This window comes from Acanthochromis polyacanthus, chromosome 14 (genome assembly GCF_021347895.1).
Source record: "Acanthochromis polyacanthus isolate Apoly-LR-REF ecotype Palm Island chromosome 14, KAUST_Apoly_ChrSc, whole genome shotgun sequence".
Classification (NCBI taxonomy): domain Eukaryota; kingdom Metazoa; phylum Chordata; class Actinopteri; family Pomacentridae; genus Acanthochromis; species Acanthochromis polyacanthus.
The window spans coordinates 24,857,701-24,880,479 of record NC_067126.1 but is presented as its reverse complement, the minus strand read 5'-3'; the positions used below and the strand labels follow the sequence as shown (position 1 = coordinate 24,880,479).

Sequence of the window (22,779 nt, the reverse complement as noted above, 5' to 3'; positions counted from 1 at the left end):
AATTCTTTAATCATATTTTCACCAAGAAGCCATTTGAATATGACTTTAAGCCTTTTTCTTTATTTTCACATGCAAGCTACTGCTTTATTAAAACCCATTACCATTACTGAGAGAATAACGGTTGCTTATGTATTTTGTAATCATCTACAGATGAAATTTCATTAAACTGTCATTGAATGCTGAATAATTAGAGGGCACATAGAATTAAAATCAGATAAACACAACCTATAACACATAATAAAACAGGATTATATTTTGTAATCATATTCCAAAACCATAGTGGAAGTCTTGTTAAACTGACCATCAACCTATTTTGGTCATTTAGAACATTAAGATCCTTAGGAGAGCTCAGGCCATATTTGCCCTCAGTCTATTCTTTCAGAGGGCACATGTTTGGAAGACTAAACGACTCTGTCTCTTTCATCCAATTTGCCTTTGATATGCTTAATGGTAATTAGCGCTCTGGTTGTGTTCTTTTCACTAGCTTGGCACATTTGCACGCTTGAAAACTTGTTCCTGGTCTGAATTTCTATTTTCTGCATTGGTTTTGTGATTTATTGTTGATGTTGATGTTCCCTCTTTGTAATGTCTGTTTATGTGAACAGCGACAATAACCTTCAGTACTGAAGCTTGAACCATATTCACAGAGTTGCAGCCACTTGCGCTTAATGCCGAATGACATGGTAAATAGTGTTATTAAAGCCGTTTGTGCCTCATCAGAAGAACTTATTTTGTAGATTGTGTGTTGCTATCGGAGAAAAAAATCATAAAAGTTCCAGACTTAAATGTAGACATTCTTACGTATGGGGTGATCGACTTACATAAATACATACCGATATGTTTATGTAATCTGAGTACTAACAATTAAAAATAAAACAAACATTTAGATATATAGAGCATTACATCCCAATGAATCACTGTTTTTGATCCATTCATTTGGAATTGCAGACTCCAAAAATTCAAATCACATATAGAGGAGCTTTAATCATTCATAGATCAAGAAAGACTTTTTAGACTGTTTTTTTTTTTTTTTTTTTTTGTGGACAGAATTGCCCCAGGCTTATCCTGATTCTCTCTCTCTCTAGGTTGAAAGAGACCTCAGTCTGCTGCATTTGCAGTACTTTTCTTTGACCTGTAAGAATCTCTGTACTGCAGACTTGTTTCCAGCTTCTGGAGGACCAACTTTATTGCCTCAAAGCAGGTTATCTGCAGGTTAATTACTCACTGAGCTGCTCATTAAGATGCAGCCAAGAGTGCACAAATGGTGTGTAGCCTTTGTACGTGCGTGTGTGCGTGTGTACGTGCGTGCCTGCGTGCGTGTGTAATTGCTTACATTCAATAGTCATTCTTGGCAGCGTTGCACAGCAGTGGCCCATGCTGTACCACAACACTGGCATCTGATAAATACAAAATTTTCTTCCATTTTATCAATTCAGTGTAAAATACTGCAAATCCAGAATTGCCATGCCTTTAGCTTAGGCCTTGACTGATATTCCCGTGAGTATTAAAGAAACATGACATTTAACTTCGCATATCAGTTCTGTTCTGATGAAAGATTATATTCCACATGAAAACCTCCAGGCACAAACCTTGGTCTCGGCTGTTCGACCTTGCACAACATGATTATTTTATTAATTATAATCTATGGCAAAACAAAAGATGGAAAAACTATGGCAAATGCATTCCCTTTTTTTCATTATTGCAAGATAATCTACAACAAAGAGTACCATGTGAATGTCAGTGGCATCAGTGTCTTGCATGAGTGGGTCTTTGAAGAGTGTAGTGTATGTGTGGGAGTTAGAGAGGAAACATAACAAAGAAGCCAAATGTAGTGTATGAACAGAGAGCTTTCAAAAGGCCTGGAACAGTAGCTCAGGCCCAGTCGCTCCCAAATGGACAATACCGCCTACTTGCACATAAAGGAAGACAACAACACACATCGCACCTTTTCACTCCCCCCGTTATTAAATGCCAAAGGTCAGGGTCAACTTCAGATCTGTAGCGGTAGACTTCAAAAAGCATCTCTGCTTTAGGAGCATTTAAAAAGCATAGATGTTGCCAGCACATAGTACTTGAACCTTGCATCTCCTAAACTATAATAGCAATTTCAAATAACCTTACTGCTGTGGGCATAGACTCAACAAGGTGCTGGAAACTCAGAGATTTTGGTCCATACTGACATGATGGCATCATGAAGTTGCAACAGATTTGTGAGCAGGGCTTTCATTATACAAATCTCCCATAGCACCACATCCCACAGGAGCTCTATTAGATTGAGATCTGGTGACTGTGGAAGCAATTTGATTATAATGGGATCACATTATAATCAAATTTGTGTTCAGAAAAACCAGTCTGAGACCATTCATTGTCATCCCACTGAAAGAAGCCATTAGAAGGTAGATATGGTGCACTGTGGTCACAAAGGGGTGGACATGATCAACAGCAGTATTCAGGTAGGCTGTGGTATTTAAATATGTGGTATTTGATGCTCAGTTGGTACTAAGGGAGCCAAAGTGTGCCAAAAAAGTATCCTCCAACACCATTATGCCACCAGCCTGAACTATGATACATGGCAGGATGGATTCATGTGTTCATGTTGTGAGATTCTGACTGTAAAATCTAACAGTCGCAGCAGAAAACGAGGTCCACCAGACCACGCATAATTTTTTCAAGTTTGATGAGCCTATGCTCACTGTAGCTCATCTGCTTCAAGGTTTGATATGCTGTCTGTTAGAGATGTTGAACTGGATGCCTTTGTTGTAATGAATGATTATTTGAGTTACGACTGGACTTTCTTATCTGACTCCTGTTATCAACAAGAGATTTTTGCCCATTGGACCACTCTTCACTGGATGTTTTGTTTTTCGTGGCCTTCTATGTAAACTCGAGAGATCGTTATGAGTAAAAATCCAAGGAGATCAACAGTTTCTGAAATACTCAAACCAGCTAGTCTGACACCAACAACCATACAACATTCAGAGTCGCCTTTCTTCCATATTCTTCTGCTTGGTTTGAACTTCAGCAAATCCTGATGACAAGCTTTACAGTGAACAGTGGACCTACTGAAGTAGGGCTGCTCCCTTTAGGGGTCATCACAGCAGATCATCATTTTCTATTTCAGTCACATCCACCACCTGGATGTTCTCTCTCACCACATCCATTAGCTGCCTCTTGGGAACTGCCCTTTTCCTCCTGCCTGGCAGTTCCATCTTCAGCAGCCTTCTTGCAATATACCCAGCACCTTCCATAAACTCATCAAATCCTTAACATCTTTAACTCAACCACCTCCAACTATGCCTCTAGTCTTTGTGTCAGGGCCACCTTATCCACCCCAAATAACACAGCTGGTCTTACTGCTGTTTTGTAAACTTCTAATTTACTTTTCAAGGTGCGTTACTGTCACAAATCACCTTTGCTTTTCTTCTCCACCCACTCCACCCTGTCTGAACTCACTTCTTCACCTCTTTTCCACAGCCTTTGTTGTTTTGAACAGTTGGCTCAATATATTTAAAATCATCCACCTTCCCCACCTCTACTCCTTGTGTTCTCACCATCCTCCCTCCCGTTCATGCATATATATTGCGTTCCTCTTCCATCCAGAGAATACTTCCATCTATTCAGGATCTCCTTATCCCGCTCCCTTCTGTAACCACAGATCACAGTGTCATCTGTGAACATCATATTCCAGACTCCAGACAGACTCTTGCCTGATCTCATCGGTCAGCCTGTCCATCACCATCGCAAACAACAAAGGGCACAGAGCTGACCTTTGAAGTAATCCCACCTTAAACTCATCTCTCTCTCCTACCGCTCATCTCACCGCCCTGAAACACATCATGTACCACTCATACTTCTCTACGACTACTGACTTTCTCATCCAATACCACAATTCCCCTCTGTACACTCTGTCATGTGCTCTCTTTAAGTTCAGAAAAACATAAGGTAGCTCATTCTGACCTTTATACTTCTCACTAGACACTCTCAAAGCAAACATGTCAACTGCAGTGCTCTTTTGTGGCATGAAACCATACTAGTACTCATCAACCATCACCTCACTTCTTTACTTTGCCTCCACTAGTCTTAGACATAGCTCCATGCTGTGCCTGATTTATATTGTACAGCTCTGCACATGAGCCCTATTCTTGAAAATCAGTACCAACACAATATTTTTCTCCACTCCTCAGGCATCGGTTCACATTCTAAGACTGTGTTTAACATTTGAGTTAGAAAATCTACTGCTAGACATCTCCATACCTCTATAGGGATGTCATCTGGGCCAACTGCCTTTCCATCCATAATCCTCCTTACAGTGTCTTCACTTTATCCTTGCTAATCCATCATGATTCATGATTCACTGTCTTCACACCATCCAACATTTCGTCATTTTCTCATTCATCAGATCCTCATAGCACACATAGTTCCAAATGCCAAAGGTCAGGGTCTGCCACAGATCTGTTACAGTAGACTTCTCAACACACTGCCCTCGCTTGTCAGTACTTTATCCTACATCACTTTAACTCTCCCAGCCTGGTTCCTCTGTCTGGCTGATCAGTACAAGTCTGCACTCGTTGCTTAGTGTTCAAAAATCTTGTATAACTCACCCTACACCTTTTCCTTATCCTTTGCCAAGTCTCTTTTTGGTCTACGCTGTTTCTCCTTGTGTTCCTGTAGAGTTTTGGCATCTCTCTGTCTGTCCAGCATTATTTTTGCTAACCTCTTCCTTCATACCATTTCCTGGACATCCTCATTCCAACACAAAATCACCTTGTTTTCCTTCCTCTGAGACCCATGACACACACAGGACTGTAGATAGTTTCAAAGTCCATGTTCTGTTAGTTTAAATAGGTGTAGCAGTTATAAAAAAAAAAAGTGTCAAGTTTGAAAAAAAAAAGATGAAAATGACTAATCAAACAAGAGCAGAGACAATGTTTTTCAAATTAGCAAAAAAAAAATATTTTTTTTTGCACAGCTGCAAAATGTTCATACACAACTGCAACCAAGTGGCAGAGGTTGTGGTTAACAAATCTGTCGTGTTATATATTCTGAAGCTAATGTGGCCAGACTTTAATGTGCAACGCAGTCATCTGCATAATAACAGAATACAAAGAAGCAATAATAGTTTATTTGTGGATGTCTATGTGCTAAAACACTATTATAATAATAATTCTGCTTTATCACATCATAGTCCAATTAAAAATTCATTTTAAGATTTAAAATGTAGCATTACATTTGCCAGACAAGTTGAAAAAAGGGTCATAACAAGACTATTATCCCCCCAGTTATGTGGTGTTTTTAGATGAGACAGAGGCAGTGGGAGGGAGAAGATTAAAGTTTAAACTGTGTCAGTATTTTTGAATTTTGCTGCTGTAATTTGACGATATATACGTAATTTAAATGTATACATACATATGTAATGTATCACCCAAAGTTTAAGAAAAAAAATAAAATGTGAATGCTGAACCTTCATTCAACACAGATTGTGGCCGGTCCTGGAAATGGTAGCGGTAGAGTCAAGCAGGGAGCAGATGTGCGTAAGCATTTTAATCATTATTATGAGAAACAGTGAAACAGCCAATTTACATGCACATATCTTTAAATTATGAGAGCCTGAGCCACGCAGATGCCTTCTCTCCCTTCTTTTGTAACATCAAAGGAGAGCAGTGCAACATATGTGTAAACATACTCACAGGGTCATCTTAAACTAATCAAAGCCTTTTTGGTTTAATACATTTGTCCCCCCCACCACCAACAAATCACACCACACCATCTGAATACATGAGCATCTGGATTGTTAGTTATGTAGATATTCACACATTGTTCGATAGAATCTGGTTTTTACAACTGAAATGAGAGAAAGAAATAAGTTTCAGCCGTCAGTTATTCTTTCCCAGTTTTACTGAACAGCATCTTGTAAGAACAAACCATTCTCCAGTGACCACTGCTTGGCACAATGGCAGCCATGTCCATTTCACATGTTTATTCAAAAAAAAAAAAAAAACTTTAACAAATATCAAGGTTAAATTTAAGTCCAAACTTAGGTGATTCACAGTAATTAAAATTTACTTTACTCTATATTTAAGCAAGATAGAATTTCTCACAGTCAACGCCGATGGATTTTCCAATGATTATTTCGGTCAACTTGTCCCTGATTGAGATCCATATTGCAGTTTGCACAATGGCCTTTACAGGGAGCTAGTTTATGTGATTACTTTGAGTCAGACTCAAAGCAAACATTTAAAATGATTTATGCAACAATCTCTGTTTTTTTTTTTAATTATTCCTGGAAAGGAAGCCTGCGGTAGATGCCCCGCTTCATGCTGTATTCCTCACGTCCACAAAAATATTCGACTGAGGTGATGAGTGCAAAGCTAGCATAGCCCAAAGAGACACAATAGCCACTTTAATAGAAGGCAGAGTCAACCATACTTTACCTTTAACCTTGTAAGACTCCCAGTCATACAATCATACCCATAATTTTTAACAAACCTCCTTTCTTTCTTTTTTGTGTGTTTAGCCTTGTAATGCTGTTACGTATATGTGTAAACAGTTCTGGCAATCAGACCATGAACTCACGCAACCTGCAAACTTTGCTTGTGGCTCACCTCTTTGTTTTATTAGACTGGATTTGCCATAACTTAAATAAATAAAGGGCCTGAAGTTTTTTATTGTCGAGAAGAGGGCCATTTATTTCATTTAAAGTTAGAAAAACTATTTCATCTTGATTTTTTTAACAACAGACTATCCAAAAACTGACAGTTTGTAGTTCATAATCATGACATATAGTATTCTGAGCAATCAGCCCTGCAGATGAACCCTTACTATTTTATATATTTCTTCAGACAAAGTGGGTACAAATACAGAAATTGCGCTTCCAACTGTAGCCAACATTGCAATATAACATTTACTCCAAAAATACTCAAACCTGGAAAGTGGAACATCCTTTAATTTGTGCTTTAGTCCTTCAACAATGCCTGAAAGGTGAAAGGTTGATTATCTGTGATGAACAAGTCTTCAATCTGCTTAGTGTGTCTCAAGCATAACATCAGCTGAATACACTTGTTTGTTCAGTTAGAAGTAAGGTTTAAAATAGGACTCAAGACATGTGAGAACAACTCTCAGATGTCTAGGATTGCAGAGTTCAGGGTAATGCAAGTGGTCATGACAAGCGCTTTACTAATTTACTTTAACCTGCAGCTCAAGGTCAGAGCCTTTATTCTCACATCAGTTGGTGACAGAGCAAAGTTACTGTTGTGGATTTATAAGCTTTAGATTTTTGATTTGAATGATTGACTGCATGAAGCCAGTTAGTGCGCTGAAAACCCGTTTCTATGGCTTTTAATTCAAACGAGTCAGCCGGAGAAGCACCCGACCATCAGACAGCCAGAGATGGAATTTGTCCAACACAAGGAAATAGACATGAATTGGCTCAGTAGTGACAGTTGATGAATTCTGCCAATGAGTTTGGTCATTCAGCTGGTTAATCACATATTTGCCTGCAAAAATTAAAGGCTTGTGCTTGGCTACTGAAATCATGGATTCAAAGCAAACTTGATATCGTCATGCTGTCTTCTTGAACCGCTGCCAGTGTTGAAATTGGTTGAATTATACTTGGCCATAAACACAAGTAAAGAGTGTGCTGGAAACAGTGGAACAACACCAAATGATATTAACAGTTATTTCACGATCGCAGTGTTAGCTTATGGTCTTAATCTATCACAGGCTACATTTGTCACCATGTGGTATAAGCAGGTTACTGAAGTAAAAGCCAGCTCCTCTGTGTATTTTATTTTATTTGTGCAGGTAAGTAAATCCTGTCGACAGCATCACCTGCATTCAAGAGCTCAAGGCCACTTCTCAAAGGTTTATGAAACGGTTGGATCTATCAGCAAACTCTGTTGGTTAGAAGAAAATCAAAATGTAAATATACTGAGCTGTATACACTGTGTTCCCACAGACACACACACACACACACGCGCGCGCACACACACAAATTTCTCTGTATCCACTTCACTGTGAGATGTTTATACTCAAATCTAAATTGCCCAGCTGTGTCCCCACTGCTCCACCAGCATTATTGAACACACACAAAACTGTTATTATACACCCCCATTCACACACATGCAATACAAGCACGTACACAAACACACAAACACACACACACACACACACACACACACACACACACACACACACACACACACACACACACACACACACACACACACGAGTGAGGGGAAAAGAGAAAGAAATGGAATGGGGTAATTGTGATTCACAGGGGATGAGGGAGAGATTTTCAGCCTAGATGGGGTGATAGAGAGAGGATGTGTTGGGATCAATTCCAGAGAAAAGCACTGCGGTGCAATTTTGAGGAATTGCATGGCTTTAATCAAGATTCAGCTTAAATGTCAGCACTTTGAATCGTAACCCAGCCCCAGGTATTGAAACCACTGCTTGTAGAAAAACATGGCCGTAGCAATTTGTAATTCCATCTGGAGGGGGGGGGGGGGGGGGGGGGGGGGGGGGGGGGGGGGGGGGGAGAGGTAGAGCTGAGGTCTGACCATCAAATGGCTACCACAGTGATGCTGATGGCTCTAAGAAACATAAACTAAATGCATGTGCAAAATGACCACATAAAAAAATTGTGCTAAACAGAAGTGTTGTCTCTTGCAGCAGTAAAGACTAAATGGATTGAATTATTTTTGATAATAGGTTATGAGCAGATTTATACGCCGCAATACACTGTAAAATTTGTGTAATTAAAAAAAAAAAACATTTTCAATTATTTTACAGATTTTCCATGTATTGCTAAGTTACAGGTATTAACTAGTAATAGCACAAGAAAAAAAGTACATGTTAATAATAATTTGTGCCTTAGAGTCCTACAGCAATGCTTGAAAGGTGAAATGTGTTCTGTTTTTTTCTTGTATTTGAGTTTTATAGGATTAAATCTGTTGTTCTTTGTGATAAACAAGCCCACAGTCTGCTTCGTGTGCCTCAAGCGTAACATCAGCAAAAATGCATGTGCTTAATGGGTCAGTAATTGTCTGAATTACTACAAAAAATGTGCGATACAAATGTAATTTTTTTAACCATTTACTTTAATTTTACAGATTTTCGCTGTATTTTTAAGGTACAGATAATAGCTAATGAAATCACAGAAAAAAGTATTCATTTACATTTTAATAATACAAAGTAATGAATGAATGAATGAAGTACAAATGTACACCACAAATTGGTATTTTTTAAAATAAATTATTTATTCTTTTTTACAACATTTGGGCATGAAATGACATAATTTTATTGAATTTAAATTAGCAAAAACTTATTATTCCTGTTTAGAATTGAAAAAAAATGCTTAAATTTGCCATTATTGTCACAGTGTTTTAGTCTTCCAATGTTTTGAACATATTTTTTTCTTGCACCCTAACTGCCAGATTTCCCCCATTTTTTTAACCTTATATTTGACTGCTAATCTCAACTCACCCAACATCCCACAAATAACACTGAATCTGCAGAACCAAACAAACACAAAGGAATTTCTCTGCACAGTTGCTTCCTGAGTGCTCATACACCAATATTCTGTACAAATATACCCTCTAAAATCCAATTTGTTTATAGCTTAAAGTGGCATCGAGTCTCATTTGGTGCTATTGTCAGAGATTTTCAAAGCCGTAAAGTCAGGAAAACAACTCAACTTTGGTTTTGATATGCTGGTTGGACAGAAAGTAGAAATACAGAGATTAGCGCAGTCAGACAGGAACAGTGAAGTAGATACCAGGAAAGGTTAATCCAGTGCTATCTAGGATTAATCCAGGCTTACAAACCTTTGAGGGAAACCTTTGAGACAGATATACTACAACAGGTACACTGTTTGAATTATGCAATCTTTAAAATATTATAGTTATTTCCAAACTGTGGGAATCTAGAACTTTTTAAAAAGAAAATACTAATCACAGATACATCAAAGTTTCTTCAAGAACAAGATAAAAAGGGAAGAAAAAGTACAAATTACAGTCTAACAAAAAAATTCAACTACAAACACAAATCTCCTTCTTTTTTTTAAGGTCCAGATAGTGTTTGTTCTTTTTATTGTTTGCATCATGGCTTGTAAAATAGAAAACATGAATTGGACAACTGCATACAAAAAGCAAAGTGATGAATCTCAGATATCTGAGTGGAAACTCTGTATTTATCTCCTTTGATAGCAAAGTTGAGATCTGAGAATTAGTTTGTGTATACTGAAGATGATTTTTACTCAAAAAATGAATAATGGCTACTTATTAATCAGAACAAGAACATTGTTTTCTCACTGATCCACAGGGAGACGAGATCATTGCTAGAAATTTACCAAAGATCCTTGAAGCCCCTCCCGGGTCATCGATTGAATCCCTAAAAACTAATTACTGTGTATCAACATTGCATAGTTAGAAAGTTTTTTCCCCCCTTCCATTTAGTTAACCCTGTCATGTTAAAATGCCTCAAATGTAACTCTAAACTGTTGCCTCCAAATCTACGAGTTTACTTACCAACTTGCTGCAGATTGAGCACAACCCCGTACCCATGACGCCTTTCAAACGTAGCAACACTACACAATGGCAAGTTGTAGTAATTCAGCAATACATCATCAAACCAGAAACCAGTTCTAAAGAAAAGTATTGATACATACAAGACCTACCCTGCATGTTCCTGACGTTTGCTATAAGAAACCCCCCGAAAGCTTGAACCTGTGGTTTTAACATTGTTATTACTTCACTGCAGTGTCAAGGTGGAAATGCTCCTCATGACATTGACTGCTTGCACATGTCTTCCAGCATATAAAAAATACTATTAGAAAATGTAAGCAATGTAAAAAAAAAAAAAAAAAAAAGATTTTCACCAAATGAAAAAATACACCATTACTGGCTTATGTTAATTTTAATCTAAGGTCATAAAGGGCAGCAAGAGTTTCCAAAATATTATAATTTTCATGCATATGCTTGCAGCAAGAGGCCATGTTCCACTCACACATGCAAACATATGTACGCTCTTAACTGTGCACGCTCCATGTGTTATTGCACTAACCAAGGTGTTAAATGAGGCTGAAAACACTTAGCTAGCCGTCATATCACACTGCATATCCGTAAGGTGTTTTGACATGAAAAAAAAAAATGCTCATACCATGTGAAATATCCATGTCATGTATTCTGAACATATGTGATATTTTTAGCTTTTTACCATAAACTATCCTCACAGTTGTGGAGACTGTAAATATTCTCATATAGCCCACTTCGTCTAATCCAAAGTGAGACATATAAGTGGTTTGGAGTTGACAGAACAAGATGAAAACACTAAGCGACTCCGGAGAGGTCCGTCACAGTCTGCGATTCAGCTATCAGGGATTGAGAGGAAACCAGACACGGCCGATAACACCTGACTCGCTACATGGTTCAGCCACTGAGACAGAGCATTGTCGATCCCAGTGTTTTTGTTTATCTGGTCTGTGGTCATGGATTGAGACGGAGCAGGAGGGCAGTGAACAACTAAATAATTTCAGTCATTGCCATGGTGTGAAGCGTGCTCTCACCTGAACAGCAAGTACAGCTTGTTAGGAGTGAAAATGCAATCAAAACCTACTGAGGGGAGAAAAACTCAGGTTTCATTTATTGTAAATAAAGAAGCAGATGTTCACACCCAGCAGTTATTTTTGACTGAAAGGACAAGTAGACCAAAATTAAATGTGAGCAACGCTGGACTGAAACAAGTCCTGCTCTGAAGCGCTTTAGAGGATAGAGGAAGAATATTTCAAAAGTCTGTGAAAGGATGCAGGATGCCGAGGGATTAAAGCGGAGCGCAATGAAATGCTGCAGATGAATTAGGAGTCTCATTGGAAGTTACAGTCAAATTTCTCCCTGCTTTGTGTTTGTCTAAACTGACAGGAAGTAATATCGTGCAGAGCTTAGCTATCATTTAGAACATAGTTTTTTAAACTGATTCACCGCTGAAAACAGCTGATTGCTCTTTTCCTATTGTACTCATGCTAGCGTGACTGTTTACATAAGACATAAACGCTAAGGCAAATTTGAACAACTGTGCAGAAATGCAAATTCTAATTTTCTCCTGCCCAAATCTCCAACTGTTGCACCTGCTGCTTGTTGCTATTGCACAACAAACAATAGCATTTGCCTTTTTCTGAAGCGCTAGACTCACTTTAAGTGCTGTCTTTTCTTATGATACATGTGTGTGATTGGAGCCTATTGTGTGCAGCTCTGAATTTAACACTGATGGGGTTGTTTTGCCCCTTTAGCAATACATTTATACAGGCGTTGTTATCTCAAAGCTGCCAATTTAATTAAATTATGTTGAATCCACCTTCACTCTGCTTTTTAGTTTAAATAAGGATGACCTTTGAAACTGTTATGCTTAACAAAATGGAAACATGTTGTGACTGTATGCATAAATCTGAGTTTGCAGGTAACTACTTCAGAACATGGGCTGTGACTAATTTTCACTGATTGTCACTCAAATTATAAAGAAAAGAATCTGACAACTGATTTTGCTCAATTATGGTATCACTTCATATCAATGTGTCACTGAACATTTATTTGGACCACACACAAACACTGCCCCACCAAAAAAAAGTCACACACTCTGATATTTCATTGGACTGCCTTTAGCTTTGAGAAAGACACGTGTTCGCTGTGGCATCTTTTTGACAAACTTCTGCAACGTCACAGCATTTATTTCTGTCCAGAGTTGCATTAATTTTCTACCAAGATCTTATATTGATGATAGGAAAGTCAGACCACAGCACAAAGTCTCCTCCAGCACATCCCATACATTCTCAATGGGACTAAGGTCTAGACTCTGGACTCACAGGATATGTCTTCCGAACAGTTGTTTAAGAAATGAGAAGCGACTCACTGCATCAGCTAGGATTAAACAAGTTGTTGCCTCCTGAAACATATCCATCACTGCAGTAATTATCCAGTGGAAGGCTCTTACCTATTTGCTTGGTTAAATCCAAGTGGGAACTTTTGTTATGGACAGGCATTGTATTTTCCCTCCTTGAAAGCCCCCTTGTTGCATCAGTGGACATCCTCTTTGTGTTTTCTCTTCTTCAGGTGAAGTGCAGTTTTCTGTTGTAACCTGTGATCGGAGAAACTTCATCGATGCCACTGTACAGTTTCAAGCACTACAGTGTGACTCAAGCCCAGACACAGCTGTACTTTCCAAACATGCATTTTAATTTAAATTCAAGACATTTGCTTTCAATTATTGGTTTTCAAGACAAAAATCCTCAAATTCTACATCCAACGTCTACTCATTGGCATTCTCTACTGTAAGCTCCCAACATTACGGCGCTTGTCTCCTGTATGGATGTAGGCGACTTCACCTTCACATCAGCTTTGTGTTTTGACAGCGTCTTGCGTGTTTTGATGCGGTCCCGAGTGTGATGTGAATTTGAATGCGATGTGTACAAAGACTCGCCTGTCAGGGAGAGAATGATGCAGACTGACAGAGAGATGATTTAAGTCTCCCATTCCCTTTCAAGTCAGCTCTTGAATCACACGCACACAGAGAAAGACATGCACACACTCCCTGAGCGAGTGGACTCAGCGATGCTCATTGCATTGAATTAGCACGGTCTCCACCCCAAGTAGCTACAGTTCAGATCTGCTGGTCTTAGCCTTCCACAAACCATCAGTGTGCTTCCCTCGTCTACACAAACCAATTTAGACACATATAATTGCTGCCATGCTTGTTACATGTGGAGAACCTTCAATGAAATTAAATAAAAATCAGGTCTTTACCTTGTTAACATGTAAGACAGATCAATAGTGAAAGAGGTAGTCGGCAGCATGGCTGAGCAGCAGCCTGGGTCAGACTCCATAGCATGGGGTTTTGCTGCTTGCCTGTTTGCTCCTTCTACTCTTGCTGCGCCTCCTTTTCCTGTTTCATCTCAACTATTGCTCGTGAAAAATAGCCAAAGAACTCAAGAAAGACTATGGGAATATGACCCTACTTCTGTCTTCATTTTTTTTTTTTACCTCCAAAAACATTTTCCTAATAAGTTTAAGGTCTCAATCACTAGTTTCAAGACTTTTTGAGTACAGCATAGTGTTTGTTTTTTAATTTATCCCATCTAGAGTAAGAACAGTGTGTGTTTTAGGATGGAGCTACCTTATGATTGACATGTCTCTACTGTTTGCTTCTTGGTCAGATCTCCTCCCGAGTTATTGTGTCTGGTTCCAAAAGATTTAGACAATGAGGGCCAAATGGCAAACTCAAGACTGCAAAATGGCGGTTCACAGACCCATTGGTGTTGTCACAGTTGCAACATCCCTCTTTCTTCCGGTCCAAGGTTTGAGCAAAGTTCTCGGTGAGCTGGTGTGCTAGGGGTGTAGTGAGTAGCAAAGGGGTAAAGAAAAAGATAAATTCCACAGTGTAGACTGACATCTAACTCATTTTATGATTGGAAGGGATCATTTTCATGAGGAAATGATACCAAAAACCTCTAAACAGGAAATTTTCATACATGGATATGAGTTCCTAGATCCTTAAAAATGCCTGATGAGGGATTTTAAACTCTTTCCTGCAGGTTTTAATGGCTTATAAACAGCTTAGACTAAGCTTAGCATGACATTCAATTTCTTAATGTTTTACATAGAAACTCAACAGATACAAAAAACATAGCTAGAAATGTTATTTCTATTTTATTTTCTTGAAAAATATGACAGCGCAACAACATCCACTGCTTAAAAATGTTCAGTGTAGAATTTTAAGGGGTTATTTAAATAATTCTGCCTGTAAATATGCAAACAGGGACATTCTCTGCAGAACATTACACCAGTGTATGGCTTGTGTAACATAAAGCACCCACTGCAACAAGCCTAACTCAGATAGTCAAGACTGACACTTTGCAACACATTCACAAGCAGCCCCCTCTGAGGTGTTTTCATTTAAGACTTTAATGCTGGAAGTCACCTGCTGTGCGGGCATTCAAAGGAGAAATCGAAAGCTTTATGCAGTCAGGCCTGTTTGTCGTGCTCAGCGATTTGCCACAGGTCAAAAAAAAAGATTTTTCTTTGTGGTTTGGTGGCTCAGTGTGGGCGCATGTACACAAAAGGCCTCTCGCTTCTGAATAAGCTTGAATGTTTGGTATTTATTTTTCCCATCGAGTTTAGACAAGAATGAGATGGAGAAAAAAAGATGACAGAGAAGAAAGACAGGGTAGAAATTAGTTTCCTATTAGACAGCCTCTGTGTGTATAAGCCTGAAAACTTGCAGGTTACTAACTGTGTGACCTCTTTAAAACTTCTCTACTTTCATGGTCTTTGGTTTCACCCTGCATTGGGTTATTTTTTTAGTACAGAAACCTACAGAAAGCATCATAATTAATCTCGAAATGAATGGAACCTTGACCAGCTGAACAATAGTCAGTGTGCCATTAAAGCAAGGTTGGTGCATGTAGGTGATTCGGTGTATTTTATCTTTTTTTTAAATTGAATTTATTTTATATTCATACATTTATATTCTAACATAGGACTACAATAATGACAGAGGGGTCTATATGTGTGTGCATCTCCTGTTGTCTATGAGGGGCCGTACAAGACTTAATTCATTCTCGTCCTCTCTGACCATTATTTCAGCCTTCCTTGGCTGAGCTGCAGCTGTGCAGTACTTTCAGATGATAACACGTACGTACGAGGTGCAAGCAGAGACACGTACTGACACACCCCTTAGACGACTGACTGATAACAACCTTGACTTATTCAAGGCCACAATTTCGAGACAACATCTTCCACATCATGTCTGATGGTGTTAATTTTGAGGGACAAAAAGTGACAAATTTCTGCTTGTTTCCAGCATGCATTGAAAGGCAGAATTAACAATACCAAGGCAGTAGAGGAACATTTTATGAGAATTAAGTCACAAAATGTACACAGTGTTTTAGGAATAATCAAACGAACTATTCAGCTGTTCTGAAATCACCTATACGGCAATGACTTAAACCTGTAAAAAATATATAGAAAAACATGTAGCAGCACAGGGCTGCACAGTGGTGTAGTGGTTAGCACTTTAGCACTTTCGCCTTACAGCGAGAAGACTCCCCATCTTTCCCGATCTTTCTGCATGGAGTTTGCATGTTCTCCCTGTGTGGGTTTTCTCCTGGTACTCCGGCTTCCTCCCACAGTCCAAAAATATGCTGAGGTTATTTGACAATTCTAAAGTGCCCGTAGATGTGAATGCTAGTGTGATTGTTTGTATATATGGCCCTGCGACAGATTGACAACCTGTCCAGGGTGTCCCCTTTGCCCCAAGTCAGCTGGGATAGACTCCAGCCCCCCTGTGACCCTAATGAGGATCAAGCGGTGTCTAGATAATGGATGGATGGATGGATGGATGTAGCAAAATATTTATAAGGCGTCCACATATATTTTTAAAATAATTGCCAATTTATTGTCAATTTTCATATAGAATGTATTTTAAATTATACAAGAGATTTTTTAAAATCATTTTCACATATGTAGTTCAAATCTAGACATGGCCAAGAAAGCATTAAGGTAGATCAGTTCGATATAAAAGTTTTTTTCAGCTGGTCTTCATGGAAAACAAGACAATATTATAAATAAATACAATGTCATTATTTTTCAGTATTCACTGAAATGAAACATTTAAGTATGATATATCTTTCAGCTACATTGCTATTAGTGTTTAAATCTATAGAAAATTATATTGATATATACTGCTATGAATAAGACAACAGCAGCATTCTTCAGTGCATTGTTGACATGGAGCCTTTAAACATTTACACTATTATACTGCAGCTTTACATAAGACTTGGGGTGCTGTGTGCAGGGTGTGTAGATGAGCGGGTTTAGATGTAATTACTTATTTTTTTTCAAAATATAATGTTTATTTTGAAACTTCACTTGAGCCCAAAGTCACACGCAGTATTTTGAACCGTGAACAGCGTGAGTTATTCCTCCTCAGTGCACCTGAGATCTGCAGCCTGGTTCAGCAATTCACCATATCAGGGTCCGTCACTGCAGCCATACATGTGATAAATCTGTCTTGCAAGACTGTCTGGGCGTTTCTGCCCTGGTGGTTTCAGAGTACATTGTGAAATTGGGTTGGGATGCATTCACTCTGCATACTATCAGTCTGCTGGATTGTCGCGTATCTGCTCATATCTACTGTAGGTAAAACATCACTTCACAGCTAATGCTTTTTTTGGGTCAAATGTTCATGTATTTATCACTAGGTAATAATGCTTTTCCGATTAATGACACTGCACAACCTTCATATGTCAAAGGATTTAGAAATGCACACACTCTCCACAAAAGCACTTTTTGCATGTGTAGACATCCTGCTTTCACACATTGTTGTCCATACTAAAGTGCTCAAACAACAAGAACAAAATCTATTTCCTTCCTTATTTCAACTCTGTTTCTCAGGTGAAACCTTTGTTTTGTGGCCTCCTGCTCTCTCTTACTCTATTACTCACATTGTGTCTTTTGTTTTTGCACTGTGTCAACTGAATACACATTTGATTGTGGCTCACACAATCACCTTGCCCTGAGCTGTTTGCAAGGTGTCATGGGCGGCCACTGATGCCGAGCGAGGTGGACAGAAATCTCCAGAGGGGGAAGTAGAGGGCAAACTCCCCAGCCACATCAAACCACAAGTTTTATAATGGAACTCTGCAGTTCAAATACACTTTGAAACATAAGATGAAGAATTAAAATCTATCCAGCACATAGAATAATGAGCAGATTGGACTAAAACTGCTTGAATCAACAATAACGCTATTTCTATCAATACATTTTACAATTACTGATCTGGGAATGAAACATGCCAACTTCAATTTAAATTAATTCTGTGAGATGTAATGAGATGTAAGAATGACAGGAATTTTATACCAACACATATTTCCCTTATTTTAGATCACACTGACTACCACAGCGTAGTGGAGTAATTGTCAAAGAAGCAGCTTATATTTTACCACAGAATGATGCTAATAAATTGCAAGAGGATTGTTTTGTTCATGGCAGCGCTACTCATATGTGGTTCTCTGTGCTGTGTTGAGGAATGTTGGCAACATGGAGAATTCTGAACAAACTGTAGTGATTGAGTAACTGCTCCTAATTCAGATCCAACTGGCTCTGTTTTCATGTCGTGTCATTTCCCCCTCCTGCTGATTTCCACCTGCTTTGAAGGATGCGCTTGGGGATTTGACTTCCTCCAAACCATACCATACGCATTTCCTAAACAAAGTGCATGTAGATTTATTCTCTGATCAAAAGGCTATTCCTGTACACATTGGGGAAATGCAGTATTCTTCAACATGGGTATCACATTAGACTGCGACGTTTAGTACAAACTGGGAAATGACTTACAGTGGAGACTATGGTAAAACACTGCAGGACGTGACTATTATGATACAATCAACCAGTGTTTAAACAGGCATCTATTAGCTTCTGACAGTGTCCCAACAGCCTTTTATTAAGTGAATATCAGGTCAGTTCTGCATGATTTCCAAGATTGTTTACATTATTTGAGTTGTTGCTGTCGCCACTTTATTATAGCTAAAATGAATGCAATAATACTACAGATTTACTATGAATACTACCTTTATTAGTGTTAGGATACTCAGTGTATATTTTAAAACCTCCGGAGAACTGATGAAAGGCTGAACCCTTTCCTTAGAGACAACTTTCTGTGATGATGGGAGCACTTAAAATGCTCTTAATTTCTCAAACACAGAGTCTTTGCACACACAGCTTCTGTGGATGTTTCCCCCTGAAAGGAACTTCTTCAAAGTGAGAGGAGAGGAACAGTGAGAGGCGTGTCAGCAATCACCAAAAAGCACGATGCACTCTTTTTTTTTAAAGCCAGTCATCTCTTATAACTGCATTTGACATTTCACCACCTGCCTACTGATACAAAGCCAGTAGCTTTAGTTGCTGCAGTGGTCTTTGCTACTTCAGCTTTAGTGCAACCACAGTTGGTGCAGGTACGCCCTGACAGAAGATCTTTGAGTGTTTTTACCTTGTTTCACAGCAAAGTTACACCACAGAAAACACAAACTGGCTGATCACTCTCTGTCTACAGCAGCCTTTGGCGTGTGCGGCTGTTAAGATTAATTTTTCCTTTCTTTGCGACTGGACATGTTTTGGCTCATCTGTGTGCTTCAAGTCTTGATTGGATATTGTCTCTGAGGCTTGCAGTACACTGCAATTACTGACACATAATTATGTGCTGCTTTTGCCTGTTTGGTGCTGATGTAGTCCACTTCTGTATACTTCCTTGACTCTGTGATGCCCTCAGCCTGGGACGACCTGGGGTGGACTGCTACTGTCAGCATGAGAGCGGAGCAGCTGTTCTTCAACTGCAGTTTCTCATCAATGAGGTAAGCCAGAATCCATTACAATGCTTTCTTAGCACTCTGATTTTAAGTATTTTCTTGTCACACTTTGAAGACCTTGACTGACAAGGACAACAGGATTCTTATTTTTTAATTTAAAGGATTTTTTTAAAACCTAGACATCATCATAATCAGAAGCTATCGACAACTTTGTATAAAATTGTGCATTGTAAGAATTACTAAGATAATATTTGCTTGTCTTTTTCATTCTAAGATGGTGACAAAACTTTAAATGTCACAAAATAAATCACATTTGTTTGACTTATGGTGAAGGGCATGTTGTATATTATCTATTACATTTGCACACCTGTCGCTCTCTGAATCCTTTAAACAAGTCGGCATTCCTTTCAGTGAGATGCTTTGCTAGGTTGGGCATGTTGACTCCCTCTGTCTCGGTAAAGAAACATCTTTCATAGAAAGGGTTTGTTGCGCCCTGACTGTCAGCTGTAAGCAAAATAATACCGTATTTTGCTTTGTGCTTCTGCTTTGTGGACAGTCTATGGACGGTCGGCAAAAGCACTTGTATTTGTCACCATGAAAGCTGCAGTGTGCTTGTGAGAGAAAACAAAAAATAGTTGACGTGCCCGCTGTGCCTGCAGGGAGTGCAGCAAAGCACTGCACACACACACACACACACACACACACACACACACACACACACACACACACACACACACACACACACACACACACACACACACACACACACACACACACTCTACTGTGCAGCACTACATCCGGCACACTGACGGTTCACTTACTGTCTAATACAGGCCAGATCTTGACAAGCGTTAATACGAGTTACTCACGGATATTTTCTCCATATGTGAGTGGTCATAATGATTTGGCTCAATGGTTTTTGTTTTCCATGCTCGATGTTATACATTAGCCAGAAGTTAGCTGAAAAGAAGCCTGACTAAAACTTGTTTTAGTAGAAAAGATCTCATCTACTTGAAAACATTTTTTTTTAAATTAGAGATAAGACAAACTGTAATCTTGCAAGAAGGAGGTTTGTTGGAACAGGTTGGGTACTACATCCTGTGATGAATGATGCATTGAAATACATGCCATGGCTGTTGCATTTGATGATTGTGTTTTGGAATTTAGTGATGTGGTAACGGACTGCACAGTGATTAAGTGGTTAGCACTTTCGCCTTGCAGCTAGAAGATCCCCGGTTTGTGTCCTGGCCTGGGCGGGGGATCTTTCTGCATGGAGTTTGCATGTTCTCCCTGTGGGTTTTCTCCGGGCACTCCAGCTTCCTCCCACAGTCCAAAAATATGCTGAGGTTAACTGATGATTCTAAATTGTCCGTAGGCGTGAATGTGAATGTGCTCGTTTGTCTCTCTGTGTAGCCCTTGTGATAGACTGGTGGCCTGTCCAGAGTGTCCCCTGTCTCCATCCTAAGTCAGCTGGGATAGACTCCAGCCCCCCAGTGACCCTCACCAAGATTAATCAGTGTATAGATAATGGATGGATGGATAGACTGCAGTAATACAAAAATCCAAGTCTGGGGAAGTGCATACTGGCATACATGCTCAGTTTATAGCATCCAGTCCAGGAGTAATATCAATTATTAACTGTCAGTTGTTTCATCTGAAGTCGCTGATAACATAGATTTGCCTGCACTAAAACAGATTTCTTTTGAAAGGGAACAGCAGGAGCCAAAATACTGTATAATTAACTGTTTTAATTAAGGATCATTATGATTGCTACTTGCTGAAGGACACAGAGGTTTTCCTTCTCTGCCTCTAAAACCAATTTTCCTCACTGCTCGTTTTTCTACTAACAGATCGTAGTGTGCGGTCTGACACCTGGCTGCTCTGTGTCAGGTGGCTGATTTTAGGATTTCGACAACACTGTCATGTCGTATCTTGTATGCTAACAAAATATTGTGTGGGAAAATAAATGCCTCATGTTAATTACAGCCCTGTGACAGACTGGCGACCTGTCCAGGTTGTCCCCTGCCTTCGCCCGAGTCAGCTGGGATAGACTCCAGCACCCCCCACGACCCTAGTGAGGATAAAGCGGTGTATAGAGAATGGATGGATGTATGGATGTTAATTACAGAGCAGAAAGTGGGTGACATAGTTCTCAAACATGAAGCGGTCTCTGGTTTGACTTCTCCTTTATTGTGCTGTAGTCTCTCTCCCTGCTTCTCTCTTTGCTTTTTCCTTTACCTACTCCATTTCTTTTAAGCCCACTGGCTCTTTCAGCCCACTTCTCCATCACTCACTGGCCTACTTGTGAAGTGTCTGAGGCAAATGGAGGTGGATGGGCCTAAAGAGCTATGTGTGTGTGTGTATGTTTTGTGTGACAAGTATGAACTTTGTGTGTGCATGTGACTATGAGTATGTGGGTGTGGGACTAAATATGTGTGTATAAGTACCCAAATGTTTTGACAAGGGTGTATCAGTGCGTGTCTAGTTGAGTGTGTGTGTGCTACAACAGTATGTGGGTTCAAGTGCATGTCATTAAATTGGTGGATTTGTAAAAGCATGCTTGTGTTCAAATGACAGATGCATGTTTCTTTGTGCTTATTTGCCTGGTTTTTTGTTTGTTTTTGTTTGTTTTTTGCAAATTAATTGTTGCACTTCCATTTTATTATCTATGCTTTCTCAGTTCAGCCCTATGTGTGTATACATGTGCTACATAAATGCAGACACAATCTCTTACACTCTTACGCTGCCTGTAGATCTTCTCATTATTTGACTGGCTAATAGCAGTGCTGTATGTCAGAGCCCTCTCTTGGGTTCATTGTGTGGGCGGGTGGTCGCCTTGTTAATGGTTTGAATATTCAGGCTGGCCTCTTGACATTCAGTAGGGTGGAATGACTTATTCCTATTAGATGTACGAACCCACAATAGAGACCACTTCTTGCAGGCACCCGTGACTGATGCACATTTGCTTGTATTTAAAATATCTACGTTCTCTCTATCACACAGACACCACGCAATTCAACAAACAGTATCTGGTGGTCAAGTGTGTGCTCGTAATCTCTCATCATGACACCCTCATAAGCATCTCACTTGTCATTTTACGAGGAAAAATATTGTTTTTCTGTCGGTGTTAGTGGAGAGTATGAATAGGCTAATTAATGTGTTTGTTTCCTGATTCTGAATTCGTTATTTTGCCCGATGAATAATACATCTTAAGAGGCTGAGGGAGCTGGTGAAGGTTTGGTGTCGGAGCAGGTTTAGTGGTGGGGTGGAGGGTGAGGGATGGCTTCGGCAAAAAAGAGGTGATTGTTTGGCTAAATGCAAAAATAAGTCAGCAGGAGCGCTGTGGGAGGTGTATTTGTTAAAGCAGGTACAAAAATGGAGGGAATTAGTTGGTTGTCAAAAATGCATGCCTGTCATCTATCTATCTGTCA

General features: G+C 39.3%; 1 protein-coding gene across 22 annotated transcripts in view; it reads left to right on the top strand.

Moving 5' to 3' along the window:
- The window catches only part of stxbp5l (syntaxin binding protein 5L), a 156,696-nt gene that overhangs the window by 55,029 nt on the left and 78,888 nt on the right, over positions 1 to 22,779 (top strand). For all 22 annotated transcript variants that reach the window (XM_051959330.1, XM_051959326.1, XM_051959328.1 and 19 more), the window contains exon 3: positions 19,312 to 19,393. In XM_051959330.1, the coding sequence (XP_051815290.1) occupies positions 19,312 to 19,393 (82 nt within the window). The remainder of the gene's footprint in view (positions 1 to 19,311; positions 19,394 to 22,779) is intronic.